The following is a 15,712-nucleotide window of genomic DNA, read 5'->3' as shown; positions in this document are numbered from 1 at the left end:
TTTAAAAAGAGTTCAATTTCATGGTAGAAACTAGTTGAAATGTCATTCTTAAGGTTGGCACAGGAAAGATTTTGTGGGAAGCTGAGAAATAAATATTTTTAATCATAAAAATACTATCTAAAAATCAATAACTTCCTAGATACAGTCTCTACAACCATAAAATCCAGGAAATGAGAATTTCTCTAAGACTTAAATCACTGCATGATGCAATGTTTCAATCAAATAAACTATTTTGAAATCTTTTATATGCCCACTTACTTGAAATAAAATACTTTTTTCAAGAGCTATGATTGCTTTAAATAATATAATTTAGTAAAAGTAGATGCAAATTTATGTAATTCCAGTAAGATATAAATTTAAAATTGGGCTTTTGCTTTTTTGTATCATTTTCCAGAAAAATGAGTCAATCAAAAACCAATCAGGAAACTATACCAGTGAGTTCTTGGTTGCAAGCAAATAAGCAACAACAACAACAAGGCAACCCAATAGAATGCAGCAACAAGGAAATATATGTATTGCACTACTGGGCTTGTTCTTCATCTCAGGCCTAAATGGAATTTTATTACTCCTGCCTCTACTACACTTTCCTTTGCCTTCAGTTTGAATCTCAGTGGATCAGGATTCTTTATCTAGTAGGGCAAGGGATCTGAGCTCCTCGTGGTCTTGCCTGAAGTGGGTTGCAATATAATTATATTGACATTTTCTTCCTATCTTCAAGTGTAGCAGTAACTCTACTTTCCCATAAGGGAAAAAAGCAAACAATAACACATTAACGACAGGAACAATCTTTTTTTTTTTTTTTTGCCTGCTTATATAAGGCATGAAGAACCTGAATTCATCAGGTGTAGCCTTAGCTTCCAATTCAATGGAATATTGTTATATACCGTGGTGAGTGAATTCCTCTTCTCTTGGTGCTATTCTATCAGAGTCCAAAATCAAAAGGACAGAAAACAAACAATTGGCAAGTGAGTCAGTCAGTGTAATCTCAAGAGCCTCCATCCCAATTTCCAATTCTAAAATTCCAGTACTGTGTATTCTAGCTGAGGGGGAAAAGAACCCCAAGTGGTCATTTGTTCAGAACAGAAATCATATTCAGCAGGGCAGTACCTGAAACTCTCAAGTTGTTGACCTTTGGATAAAGCTCATCTGAGTCTTCAATGACTACTTTCTTATGAGCAATGGAGCATGTAACAATACCAATGAATCCTTTTAACGTTAGCCCATTGCCTTATTTCTCTAGAAAACTAGTTCCTTTAAACTGAAACAATTTTATGTGAAATACCATGGCCTTGCATAAGGTAGCCAATTAATCTGTAGGTCATGTAATACTAGAGAAAAATGATAAGAAAAAGAAAAAAATCCAGAATCAATATCTATTGCAACAAGAAAAAATTGCTGCTCCCCACTTCCCATCCCCAAAGATGGTAGTTACCTGGTCTAAATAATCTGACACCAAATAGTTCTTTGGTCCTTCTAGGTATAATGCTTATTGGAAGCTTATGATGGGTTATTAATACAGAAAATGGAGCGTTCATCAAGGTTGGAGTCATATTGCCATTGATAAGAACTCCACGTTATTGAAAACATGAAAAATCTTCATTCCTTCCATGAGGAACATTTGGTTCACAATCCACTGGCATTGCTGAGGAAGAAAGTTGACCTGTATCTACTGAGTGGGTCACCTTGTTCACATAAGGCCCTGTGGAGAACATAGAACTTCCAAGAAATATATTCACATTCTGGGTTCATTACAAGAGGTCACACCCCTTTGACATGCCCTTTCCACAAAACTTCTATCACAGCCCTCCAATTGGCCTCTTCAAATACCTGGCCATCTAACCAGTGCATCAGCAGCAAATTGGTGTAGGTTTCCATTCTGATTAACTCTGCTGCATAAAAAATTAACCCAGAGTTAGTGCCTTAAAAACAACCATTTAATTATAACTATATATTCTGCAGGTAAGGAATTCAGGTAGTATGGAGTGGGTATGGCTTGTTTTTTACTGTATGATATGGCTTGCTTTTTGCTCTATGATATCTGTGATCTCAGGTAGGAAGTCCTGAAGCCTGGGGGTGACTCGGTAATTGTGGGCTGGAACCATCTAAAACCTTGTCCATTCACATATCTGGTACCTAGGCTGGGATGACTCAAAGACTAGGACTGGTGACTGGAGCACCTACGTGTGGCCTCTCTTGGCAATCACACAGCACGACAACCATAGGATAGTAGGATTTCATTCCAGGTAACCACAGGAAATAACATAATTAGTTGTTTCATTTCTGCATGCTAGGAGCAGGCAGATCTAAATTCTACTAACATGATTAGGATTTTAAATTCCTTCTGCCTCAACAAGGTCAGATAAGAACCCTACATCCTGCGCATTTCACTGAGGTTCTGTGCTGCAACTCACTACTTGTAACAATTTCTGTTTACATTAGGGTCTTGGTTGCACAGGAGAAAACAATTCTGGTTCTATCAACCAGAAAAGAATTATATTGGAAGAAATAGGATGGCTCAGATAGTTCATAGGAGGGCTAAAGAACCAATCCCAGGATATGGGCCTAAAATAGAGACTGGGAAGAGAAGATGTATCTAAACTTTTATCTCGGGAACAGCCTGATGGGACATTGCTACTAGCAGTGCCACCATTGGATTCTTGCTGCTGCTGCTGCTGGCATGAACACCTACCACCACCATTATTGCTCAACTTAACTGCTTTGTTGCCTCCATAACAACACCTAAATGCCCTTGATTCTGACACTTACTACAAATCCAACATTCCTGCATAGAGTATCCTGTTGACCAAACCTGAGTGACATGCCTGCATCTTCAGTCTTGGGGAGAGAAAGGGGATGAATATTCTCTTCGTTTCCCTAGAGGGAAATGGGGCTTTGCCTAACCACATCTACACAACGGAATTCCTCCCAAATACAAATGGGGCTTAGATTATATGTAGATAAAAGTAAGGCAAATACCCATTGAACATGCTTAATCTGATGATTTAATAATTAAAATGGTTGCATGAGTGAATTAAAAGTAAGATTTAGTTAGTTCAAGCAGCCACTTTAATAAAATGATCCCCAAGGTTCTAACTTTGGTGTTGCTTGATTTTGGGTAAATCACGTAACCTCTTTAGTTCTCTTCTCATTTATAAAATAAGGGCTTGAACTCTGATCTCTGGTATTCATTGTAACTTTAACTTCTTCCTACTACTTTTTCAAAATTTTTTTCCTCCTACTTTTAAAAAAAATATTGTCAGTGTTATTTGCAGAGACTCATCCACATGGTGGAGCCATATGCCTAGGGCTTGGCAGTCCCCACCACACTAGTTTAATGAAACTCCTAATGAACCAAGTTGGATAACTTTTTTGAAGTTCCAATGGATTGTTTTATGTGTGTATATAAACAGGACTAATTAAAGATTATTGAAAAAAATTGGTTAACTATAGTGATTAGGCATCTAATGTTCCATTGTGTAAGCAGAATTAGGAAATTTTTTTTACATAGTCTCACTTTGCTTTCTGCACCCCTACACAGCTTGATTGTCTAGAGATAGCCTATAGACTAGAAAGTCGGGAGACACCCTTCCCAAGAAGGTATGGAATCTTGATACAGAAATCATTTCATGAAAGAGTAGGTGCCAAGTTTCTCTATAAAGAAATTTGGGAAACTTCTGCTTAATTTGCCTCATCTGAGTCATTCCTTCAGTGGCCTAGATGTCACCTCTGAGGATGATCTGGCCTTTTTAAGCCATCACAGAATCTTTACTCTTCCCTCTGAGAAAATTCACAAGTACTCTTGGAGGAAAAGAGGATGGCACTCCAGAACTGGCTGGCTTTCCCCTTCACAGTGTATCTGTCATTAAGTCCCCCAAGGGAAATGCTTATAGGGAACCTCCCTGGATCTATCTTTTGGCAGCCAAAACCAAACCTAGCCCAGATCGTCAGAGAAGATTTCACTTGTGATGGCTCTCACAGTCAGTTTTATTATCTATAAAATTGAGAGTTTTAACAGTATACTGGTTGTGAAGGCTGAGGGAGATAAGTTTAGAACAGTGCAGAGCTCAGAGTAAGCACTAGAAAATGCGTTATATATTACTCTCATTGTTTCAAATGACATGCACATTCCTTTGTACAGCATTCAGCACCCTTCATAATCTTGCTCCTGCTTTCCTGTCTGGCGTTCACCCTCATCACTCTACATACCATGCTCTCCCTGGCACTAGCAAAGCTCTGCTCCACCCTTACTGAAGTATTTGTGGTTGTTTTGAACCATCCATGCTTTCTTCTTGCTTAGGGCTTTGCACATGCAGCTCCCTTCTTATATCAGGAGCATCCCACCCCAGCTATTTGATTAAATAGGTTAAACAGATTAAATCCTACTCATTCATAGTCATCTTCTTTGCAAAGCATTTCTGGTCTCCAAACTTGGGCAAGCTCCCTTTTCTTGCTAGAGGCCCCTTAGTACAGTTTCAATCCATTCAGGCTGCCATAACAAAATATTAATACCATAAACTGGGTGGCTAACAAACAACAGAAATTTATTTCTCACAGTTCTTGAAGCTGGGAAGTCTAAGATCAAGGTGCCGGTAGATTCACTGTCTGGTGAAGGCCCACTTTCTACTTAATAGGTAATGCCTTGTGGCTGGGGATAAGGGTCTCTCTAGGGCCTCTTTTGTTAGGTCATTAAATATGAAATGTCCAATTTCAAATCAAAAATGTAATTTATTATATCTGAAACAAGAAGCAGTCAAATTAATCAAAGTATGCGCCCAAACTATCAACATAGTTTTGCATCTCAACAGTAGCTTGTTTATGCCAGCAGTGAAGAAGCCAGGAGAGCCAGTGGCAATAAAACCGCGTTTCCATTGGTTGTTGTAAAATGAATATTTTTCCTTGCAAGAAGTGGTTCAAAGCCTGGAAGACATGGTAGTCAGTTGGTACAAGGTCTGGTGAATATGGTGAATGACAGAGAGTTTCCAAGTCCAGCCTCTGTAGTTTGAGCAGCATTGTTTATGCGACATGTGGTCACACTTTGTCTTGCAAGAAGACTGGCCTGTCTCTATTGACCAATCTTGGCTGCTTAATCACAAATATCTTCATCATTGTGTCCAATTGGTTGCAGTAGATATCACTATAATCGATTAGTTTTCACAAAGCTAGAGTGGATAATACCAGGGCTGGACCACCAAACAGACACCATTAGCATTTTTTGATGAATATTCTGTTTTGGTTTCAGCACTTCATCTTTATCCAACCATTGTGCCGAACCCTTGTGATTATCAAAAAGAATCCATTTTTCGTCACATGTGACAATACAGTATAGAAATGGTTCACCTTTATGTCCTGACAGAAAAGAAAGGCAAGCTTCAGGACAATTTCTCTTCTGACGCTCATTTAATTCACGCAGAACCCATCTATCCAGCTACTTTACCTTGCCCATTTGTTTCATATGGTCCAATATTGTTGGAAAAGTAACGCCAAACCTTGTTGCTAATTCATGTGTAGGTCAAGATGGATTTGCTTCCACTACAACTTTCAGCTCTTCATTATCCACCTTGGTCTCAGGTGGCCCACATGGCTTTTCATTTTCAAGATTAAAATCACCAGAACAGAACTTCTTAAACTGTGTACCTGGCACATAGTACACATGTACTGTGCGTTCATTAGCTACATCCTCCCCTAACACTTTGTTGATACTTCGAGCTGTCTTTGCTGCATTGGTTCCACGATGGAACTCATATTTAAAAAATAACATGAAATTTTCACTGATCCATGGTTTCACAAAGATTGCTCTAAAAAAAATCTGAAAGATAATCACAAGCCAAAATGTGCATTTGAAAGACTGAGGATGTATCTTCACAGTAAAAATAAAACAAGAAGTGTCAAAGTGAAATGTCAACTGTCAAATTTAGTATTTAAGGAAATTGGGCATTTCATACTTAATAACCTATAATAAGGGCACTAATCTAATTCATAGGAGCTTTGCCCTCGTGACCTAATCACTTCCCCCAATCCCCACGATCTAATACTATCATCTTGAGGGTTAGGATTTCAACATATGAATTTTGGTGGTATACAAACATTCAGACCATAGTAAGGACTCTGTGTTTACCCCTGCCTTTGTAAAGTTCATTGTAACTGCTTGATTCTTTGGCTATCTCCCAATTTATCCATAAGATTCTTTTTTCTTTTTTTTTGAGACAGAGTCTCACTTTGTCACTCGGGCTAGAGTGCTGTGGCATCAGCTTAGCTCATAGCAACCTCAAACGCCTGGCTCAAGCGATCCTTCTGCTTTCAGCCTCCCAAGTAGCTGGGACTATAGGCATGAGCCACCACGACCAGCTAATATTTTGTTTCTATTTTTAGTTGCCTGGCTAATTTTTTTTCTATTTTTAGTAGAGGTGGGGTCTTGCTCTTGCTCTGGCTGGTCTAGAACTCTTGAGCTCAAGCAATTACACCCGCCTCGGTCTACCAGAGTGCTAGGATCACAGGCGTGAACCACTGCACCCGGCCTGTTCATAAGATTCTTCAAGGCAGAATTTCCTGATGGCAGAGATTATCACAGTGCCTGGCACATAACACACATGCAATAAATAAATGAATAATGAATAGATAGATCATTTATGGCATGATAGAACTGTTATTGCAAAACTGAAACAAAACAAAGCAAGATATAGTGGTGGCAATTATACATCCTATATGTTTTCTCCTCAAATACTCAAGCATACTGGGAATACATAAGTAAATGAGGCATTTGAAGTATAAATGTCTCTTATTCAAAATGGAAATTTGTAATCATTATATATATATATGTGTGTGTATATATACACATTTAAGCAAATGTATTATAAAATACACTTAATGCTACACTTATAAAATACACTTAATGCTACAAGCAAATTATTGCACCAGATTGCACCAGAAAAAAGCAAATTGGTAAATTGCCAAATTAAAAATAATTTGTTTTTGTTTTGCAATTAGGGTCTCTGCCTTACCTTTGAAATAAACCTGTTCACTAATCCTGGTTTATTGAACTATAATCCAGTACCTACTGAATTGAGGCACACTGTGAAATACAAATATATTTTTATCCATCATGGCAGATGCTCTTTGAAACTTGCATAGTGAGGACAGAAGTTCAATCGATGTATTTCCCATTTGTTCTTCTGACAGATAGAAGCCAAATGACACAATGAAAATATCTTCAACTAAGTGTCAAGAGAAAAACAAGTGTTCTAGAGTCCTCTTTCCTACTTAAGATAGCCTTATGACTACAAATGTGTCTCACAACATCTCTGAAATTAAGAAATGGAAAAGAAAGACATTTATAAGTGGCTCAGCATGGTGGTAGAAAAAGCTACGAACCCACAGGTGTCCTTGGAGTCCTGTCTTTGTCACTCGTACATAGTTGACCACTGAACCACCTGTTTCCATTTTCTCTTTCTTCATTTAATATACATTTAGTGCTTGGCATTAACTGGCACTGTGTAAGGGGATTCAAAAATGAAACAAGTGGTTCTTATCTAGAGGAATTCAGAGTTTAGTGTAAAAGACAGAAATCCAAATCTCCAATAATGTGGTCTATAGCAGCCCTTCCCACATTTTTATGTGCATAGAAACCACTTCGGGAACTTTTTTAAAATGCAGATTGTGATTCAGTAGGCCTGGACTGAAGCTGGGGATTCTGCATTTCTCCCAGGCTCCCAGGCTGAGATACTGCTGATCAATGACCAGAGTTTAAGGGGCAAGTGCAGTAAGATATAAACAGAGGGATGCTATCGGAGCATGGGAAGAAAAGTAACTAACTCAACCAGGCAGGCTCCACAGATGAAGTAAGAGGGGGTTAAAGAAGGTGAAAGGGAGATATTAAGTGCAATTGAGTAAAGGGAACATTTTATATAGGAAACAAAAGTGTGAATGGTCATGGCATAGGTGTGGAAAAATGATCACACACTGGGTGAGTCATGTGTCAGGGAGACACCAATTTCCAGGAATTACAAGAGTCCACTTGGGAGATGATGAAGGCCTGCATTACTTTAATTGTGTTCGTACGATTATTCATAGTTGAGTTTTGTAAAAGATGTAGTGGAGAGGGCATAATGAAATAAGGGACAGCGAGGATGAAAAAAAAGAAAATATATATTTCTCCCAATATATTTCTGAGGTAAAAAAAATGACAGGACAAAATCCCTGATTGCATGTGTCTGAGGGTAAAGGAGGATAATGTTTATAGCTCAGTGACTGGAGAACAGTGTTGTTTTTATTCAAGATAAGGGATGTAGCAGGAGAAACAGTTTTGGATTTGGTTGGGGAGGTAAAAATGTAGATGAAATGAGTTTAAACATGTAAAATTTAATGACTAATGGACAGATCTTTATGGCCATTCTAAGTCTAAGGATCTATTGTTTTAATTAAAACAATAATTGATCATCTATTAGTAAGACTAGTATCCTTGAATGCTGCATAGAACTGCTAATTTCATTTAGTAATAAATTTTTTAAAATGTTGAGAAAGAATGAACATTTTAGCATCATTTCATGAGTCCCTTCAGGAATTTTCCTTTCTCATTTGTAAATTCTCCTTGTGTATTCCTTAAAGTTGACTGTTATGACTTTTAATATTAGGAGTAATGTTACCAAGGTGATGGAAAGGAATGCCCTAATCTTGCTCTCCTACAGAAACACTGACTTAAAAACAATACACCATCCAAAGAAATCTTTATGAAAATGCTAAAAATCAATTAGGAAGTTGAAGAACTACAGGCCGCCATAAAGGTAAGAACAGCCTCATTGAACAAAAAGAGAAAAGCTGCTCTTCCCCCAAGCTGGTATAGTGATCTGGAGGAAAAGTCCAATGTGCAGCTTCTCCTTTTGGAAGAAGAGAGGATGAGAATGTCCAACATTATAGCTTTTGGGGGATTTTCCCAAGGACCTGATTTCTTTCTCTCCAAACTTGTAGCGTTAACAGGGAACCAGCATACTTTGGATTCCTGAGGACCTCTGAGAACAAAAGAGAGCCCAGAAGATTGTGGCAGTGCCAGAGAACCTGCAGTACTCCAGACAGACACCAGAGAGGGCAAGAGATGACAGATTCTTGAAAAAGAAACTGGCAAACTACTCTCACTGGGATATTACCTGCACTAATCCACAGAAGATATATCTCTATAAAAGGTTTGTCAGGCCACCAAAATCTCTATCCAGGCTGATTGGTATAGGTCTTCCCCTGTACAAAACCAGTCCATAAAGCTTGAAAAGAGGGGCTATGGTTTCAAATGCAAAAATCAAAACAAAAATTAAGGCACACAAAGGATCAAGGAAACATGGCTAAATTAAGGAAATAAAAGAAATTTCCAAAAACCAACCCTAAAGCAACAGATATCTGTGAATTAGCTGACAAATAGTTCAAAATAATCATCTTAAAGAAGCTCAACATGTTACTAGAAAAGACAGATAACCAAACAAAATTAGGAAAATGATGATGAAAAAAATGAGAACATCATCAAAGAGACAGAATCTATAAAAAGGAACCAAACAGAAATTCTGGAGAAGAAGAATAAAATAACTGAATTGAAAAATTCACTAGAAAGAATGAACAGCAGATTTGATAAAGGAGGAGAATGAACCAATGGACTCAAAAACAGATTATTTGAAATTATTAAGAGGGACAACAACAAGAAAAGATTGAGGAAAAGTGAAAGCCTAATGGACTCATGGGTACCATAAAGCAGATGAATATATCCATTATGAAAGTCCCAGAAGGAGAAAGGAGAAGGAATGGGACAGAGAGCTTATCTGAAGAAATAATGGCTGAAAACTTCCCAAATCTGAGGAAAGACATGGACATTTAAATTTAAGAAGCTCAAGGGACTATAATATTCATGAATCCAAAAGAGCCCACACTGAGACCCTTTATAAACTGTCAAAAATCAAAGGCAAAGAGAAAATCTTAAAAGCAGCAAGATCAAAGCAACTTATCACATACAAAGGAGCTCCCATAAGATTATAAGTTGTTTTTTCAGCAAAAATATTACAGGCCAGAATGAATGAAGTATGATGATATACTCAAAGAACTGGCCAAAAAAACAAAAACAAAAACAAACCACAAAAGTCAATCAAGAATACTATACCTGGCAAAACTCTCCTTGAAAAATGAGTAAGAAATAAAAATCCTCTTGGGTGAACAAAAGCTGAGGGAGCTCATCACCATTAAACATTCCTTATAAGAATTGCTAAAGGAAGTCCAAGTTGAAATGAAAGGACACTAGACAGCAAGACAAAAGCATATGAAACTTTAAAGCTCTCTGATAAAGGTAAATATGTAGCCAAATATAGAATCCTATAATACTGTAATGATTGTACATAAATCATTTTTTAATTCAGATACAAAATATATAAGATAAAAAAATAACTAACTAGAAAATCATATTGATGGATACAAGATATAAAAAGACGTAATTTGTGACATCAATAACATAAAATGGGGGGATGTGAAGGAGTAGAATTTTTGTATGTGATTGAAGTCAAGTTGTCATCAATTTAAAATAGATTATTAGAACTATAAGATATTTTATGTAATTCCCATGGTAATTACATAGAAAATACCTATAGGGGATGCATAAAAGAAAATAAGAAAGGAGTCAAAATATGTCGTTGCAAAAAACCAATGAAACACAAAGGAAGGCAGCAAGAGAGAAAAAGAGAGACAAAATAACCACAAGACATACAGAAAACAATGAACAAATGGCACACAAAGATGGGGAACCTGCAGCTTTCAAACTCATTGTATTAATACAAAGCTAATGTTACCCTAATACCAAAATCAGACAAAGTCACTACAAGAAAAGAAAACTTCAGATCAATATCCCTGATGAACATTGATGCAAAAGTCCTCAACAAAATACTAGCAAACTGAATCCAGAGCACAGTAAAAGGATTACACATCATTATCAAGTTGGATTTATTCCTGGAGTGCAAAGATGGTTGAACATAAGAAAACCAATAAATATAATACACCACATTAACAGAATTCTGGCATTTTGATGCTTTCATAATTAGCATTCAATACTGAAGCTTGGCCTTGGTGCCAGGAAGACACTGGTGGTCACTAGGAGGTGAGGCAAACTGGAGAGCATAGGACCCGTGTAAAGGTGTAGTTTTTGTTAGTTTCGGGGGCTTGATGCTATGTGGGAATGCACATCCTTTCTTTCAATATCTTTAAGATCTTCTGATTTTTCAAGAGAGGTAGAAATATGGATTTTTTTTTTTTTTTTTTTTTTTTTGAGACAGAGTCTCGCTTTGTTGCCCAGGCTAGAGTGAGTGCCGTGGCGTCAGCCTAGCTCACAGCAACCTCAAACTCCTGGGCTCGAGCGATCCTTCTGCCTCAGCCTCCCTGGTAGCTGGGACTACAGGCATGTGCCACCATGCCCGGCTAATTTTTTATATATATATCAGTTGGCCAATTGATTTCTTTCTATTTATAGTAGAGACGGGGTCTCGCTCTTGCTCAGGCTGGTTTTGAACTCCTGACCTTGAGCAATCCGCCCGCCTCGGCCTCCCAAGAGCTAGGATGACAGGCGTGAGCCACAGCGCCCGGCCAGAAATATGGATTTTTATTTGAAATATGATCTTACCTAAGTTGGTGCAAATATTTTAAGAATACCATTCAAAGTTACTATGGATTATATGTGTCTGCTATAACGATATGTTGAAAACATAACCCCCAATAACTGTGACTGTGATCTTATTTTGAAATAGGGTCTTTGCAGATACAATCAAGTTAAAATGAGGTCGTTAGGGCGGCCCTAATACAATATGACTGGTACTATTATAAGAAGAAGAAAAAGGAGAAACAAATAGGGAGATCACTGTGTGAAGACTGTGGCAGAGATTGTAGTAATGCACCTATAAGCCAAGGACCTCTAAGGGTGGTGAACATCATTGGAAGCCAGAAAAGTGGGATGGAACACATTCTCCCTCAAATTCCTCAAAGGAACCAACCTTACTGACAACTTGATCTCAGACTTCTGGCCCCCAGAACATGAGACAATACATTTCTATTGTTTTAACTTGTGGTACTTTGCTATGCTATGGCAGACCTATGAAAATAATACCATAGTAAATAAGCATACCTGTGAGTTTTATATGTAGTTTGCCATCGTATAGTATTATGTAATCTTATTACAGATTTTAAAAACCCAAGAATGTATAAAAGTACATATTTTTGGCTATGCTTTTCTGGAATATGGCAAGGTACTTAGTATTATTATCAACATCTCCACCATCTTCTGACCTCTTAACCCAAGAGATGACCAGGGAGTTAAGTAATGGAATTTACTCCGTCAATAAATATTACATGATTACCAGGTGCCAGTTATTAGCCTAGGCACAATTATGATTAAGAGCAGTTCTTTTCCTCAAGAAATTTACTGTTATAACAGCAGTTCTAATATAGTAACTGCAGTGAGGCAAAGAGTCACACTGATTGCTCTGAGAAGACAGAGGAAGAGCACCTAACACCAACAAGAGATTTGCAAAATTATCACAGAGTGAAATGTCAGCTGATTTGTCTTACAATTAGTATACAACAAAACTAAGATTAAAACCCAAACCTCTTCCTACCTTACCACAGTGCTTTGGTTTATTCATCTGCAAAGTGTGGAGATTAAAAAAAAACACCTGAAAGACATTGTCTTGATGTTTGGTCATGACAGACCTTACTTCCATGCCCACCAGAATCTGGTTCTCCCTGTCCTGGACTCATGGAAGACCACATTGCCCTTGCACTTATGTGGAGCATGTTACCAGTTCTGGCCAATGTTGTCAAAGTACGTAAGAGCCAGTGTGTGATTTTTCATGTTCTTGTCCCCTTGCAGGAACTAAGGAGACCATATGTTCTAGACGGTAGAGCTTCCGGCTATGATACTTGAGTCAGCTGGGATCCCCCAGCAACTGTGTGGAATAGGACCTCTGCCAATGCATGATGGAAGTAAATCTTTGTTTTGCTTAGCCACTGGGATCTGAGACTAAATTTTTTACAGTAACTTATCTAAGTCTATCTTTTTTTTTTTTTTTTTTTTTTTTTTGAGACAGAGTCTCACTTTGTTGCCCAGGCTAGAGTGAGTGCCATGGCGTCAGCCTGGCTCACAGCAACCTCAAACTCCTGGGCTCAATCAATCCTCCTGCCTCAGCCTCCCGAGTAGCTGGGACTACAGGCATGCAACACCATGCCCGGCTAATTTTTTGTATATATATTTTTAGTTGGTCAATTAATTTATTTCTATTTTTGGTAGAGATGGGGTCTCGCTCAGGCTGGTTTCGAACTCTTGACCTTGAGCAATCCACCCGCCTCGGCCTCCCAAAGTGCTAGGATTACAGGCGTGAGCCACCACGCCCGGCCTATCTAAGTCTATCTTAACTAATGCACTGATACATAATATATTCTCTACAAATATATTCTTCTTTCCTTAGACAATCCTTTACAAATAATCTTTATATCAGCGGTACCCGACCTCTTTGGCATCAGGGACTGGTTTCATGGAAGACAATTTTTCTTTGGATGGGCGGTGGTTGGGGGGAGGCGGAGCTCAGGCAGTGATGCCCGGCCCTGTTTTCCGGGGTTGGGGACCGCAGCTTTAGATTAAAAAAATAAAATATAGGCTGTGTATTATCCAGCTGCTTACAATATTCTTATTCCAGATCCTGAGACATAGCAAAAGCTGCTATGATCACTGAGAGAGTAATTGTGTACTAAGATGAGCTGAAATAAAAAATCCATTGTCAGAAAAATGTTACCTGTCATTAGAGATTTCTCTCATTTCTCCAAACCAAATTTTTAAGTTTAAAAATAGCAGAAGGACATTATGAAAAAAACACACCATATAAATGCTAAAAATCTCAGCTTGAGGTTTCAGCCACTGTTCTTAACATACCTTCAATGTGTTTTAACTGTCATTACTACAAATATAAGACTTCTAGGAAGGAATCATTCAACAAAAAGAAGTCTTTGATTTTCTCCACAAATGAGGAGGAAGATGAGAGTAAATATAATTCCAAGTTTTATGCTAAAAACAAATCTAAATGCTTTTGCCTGGGACTCAATGTCTTGATGATATGTTCTCATTTGCTAACCAACCGCATTTCCCACTTTTTCCCAACATAGACTCCATTTAATTATCTCTTCAAAGTCCACAGACAATCCATATTCATTCATTCTTTATGCTTTTATCCATTTGCCTGAAATACCCTGCTCTATTACTTGGAGAACAAGCTCTGGATCTACTTACTTCCTGTAGTTGCATTTTGTCCTCTAGGATTCAAAAATGTTCTTTATGCCTAGTCATGTCGTTTCTTTTATGGTCTCCAAGAATAGGAATCATTTTTTTTTACACTTCACCTCCTTATCCCCAAAACTCTGGCACAGTACTGAACACACCACCAGTCAATATTAATACATTCTTCTTGGTTGATTGGTTTGTGAGTGCAGGTGGGGATGGATGGGTAATGGAGTGTGAACAGGGAGAGTGGAACATTGAAGTGGGTTTAGCTAAAAACTGAAGCAAATCAGTCTCTGGGGTGGGGGGCTTAAAAATCATCTTCCTTGGGTTTTTTTTTTTTTTAAGCTTGAGTTTTACCAATTAGTGACCATTTAACACTAGGCTTACCACAACCATCCCACAGAGAATGAAAGTATGCAGTGGGACACTTCAAAAACTTTCCTGCTTGGAAATAGCTCCATGTGGCTGAAGAAAAAGACCTTATGAATGATACTGTTTATAATTTAAATGTTAAGCACTGCATTCTCTGTTATTGGGTCCACTTTTGAGAAGCAGATACATGATCCCCAGATACAATGTATGTTTTATGTCATTTCACCCAAACTGTCACCCAAGTTATAGATGCAGCTCAAAAAGCTTTTATGTAACAATGAAGTTTTAGTTAGTTACTAGTGTTGTGGTACATCCTCACGTAAGTACATTAGTACCAGTGAGTAAAAAGATTTAAGATGTTTGGGTGGGTTTTTCTCAGCTGCTTAGCTGTACAACAATATATTGTATTCTATCGAGATTGTTATTTTGAGATATATTATGTTAAAATAAGTGTTGAATTAGATTTGATGTTCCTAAAAAGGAACGGTCACATGGTAGAGTCAGGGTCATGAACTGAGCTGCTTGGGTAAAAGTAGAGGAGAAAGAGGTATGGAGGGAGCTATTCAATTGAGCTCAGGTGATTCATTTAATAAGTACTTCTTTTTTTTTTGAGATAAGAGTCTCGCTTTGTTGCCCAGGCAAGAGTGAGTGCCCTAGCATCAGCCTAGCTCACAGCAACCTCAAACTCCTGGGCTCAAGCAATCCTCCTGCCTCAGGCTCCCGAGTAGCTGGGATTACAGGCATGTGCCACTATGCCCGGCTAATTTTTATATATATATATATATTAGTTGGCCAATTAATTTGTTTTTATTTTTATAGTAGAGACAGGGTCTTGCTCAGGCTGGTTTTGAACTCCTGACCTTGAGCAATCCACCCGCCTCAGCCTCCCAGAGTGCTAGGATTACAGGCGTGAGCCACCACGCCTGGCATAAGTACTTCTTGACTGTCAGGAGCTCTTCTAGGCACTGAGGAAAACTAGGCAGACTTGCTCTCTGTGACCATGGAGCACATATTCCATTAGGGGAGATATTACAGATAAGAAACAAATGAAAAAATAATCAAGAT

At 38.1% G+C, this 15,712-nt stretch overlaps 1 protein-coding gene across 1 annotated transcript in view; it reads left to right on the top strand.

Annotated features, from left to right (window-relative positions):
- COBLL1 (cordon-bleu WH2 repeat protein like 1) overlaps nucleotides 1-13,038 on the top strand; it is a 186,222-nt gene extending 173,184 nt beyond the window's left edge. The window contains exon 15 of the mRNA XM_012750024.3: nucleotides 12,875-13,038. Coding sequence (XP_012605478.2) covers nucleotides 12,875-12,928 — 54 coding nt within the window. The 3' untranslated portion in view covers nucleotides 12,929-13,038. The remainder of the gene's footprint in view (nucleotides 1-12,874) is intronic.
- The last annotated feature ends 2,674 nt before the right edge of the window (nucleotides 13,039-15,712 follow it).

This window comes from Microcebus murinus, chromosome 8 (genome assembly GCF_040939455.1).
Source record: "Microcebus murinus isolate Inina chromosome 8, M.murinus_Inina_mat1.0, whole genome shotgun sequence".
NCBI lineage: Eukaryota > Metazoa > Chordata > Mammalia > Primates > Cheirogaleidae > Microcebus > Microcebus murinus.
The sequence above is the reverse complement of the archived record's forward strand: the minus strand, read 5'-3'. Positions and strand labels throughout refer to the sequence as shown.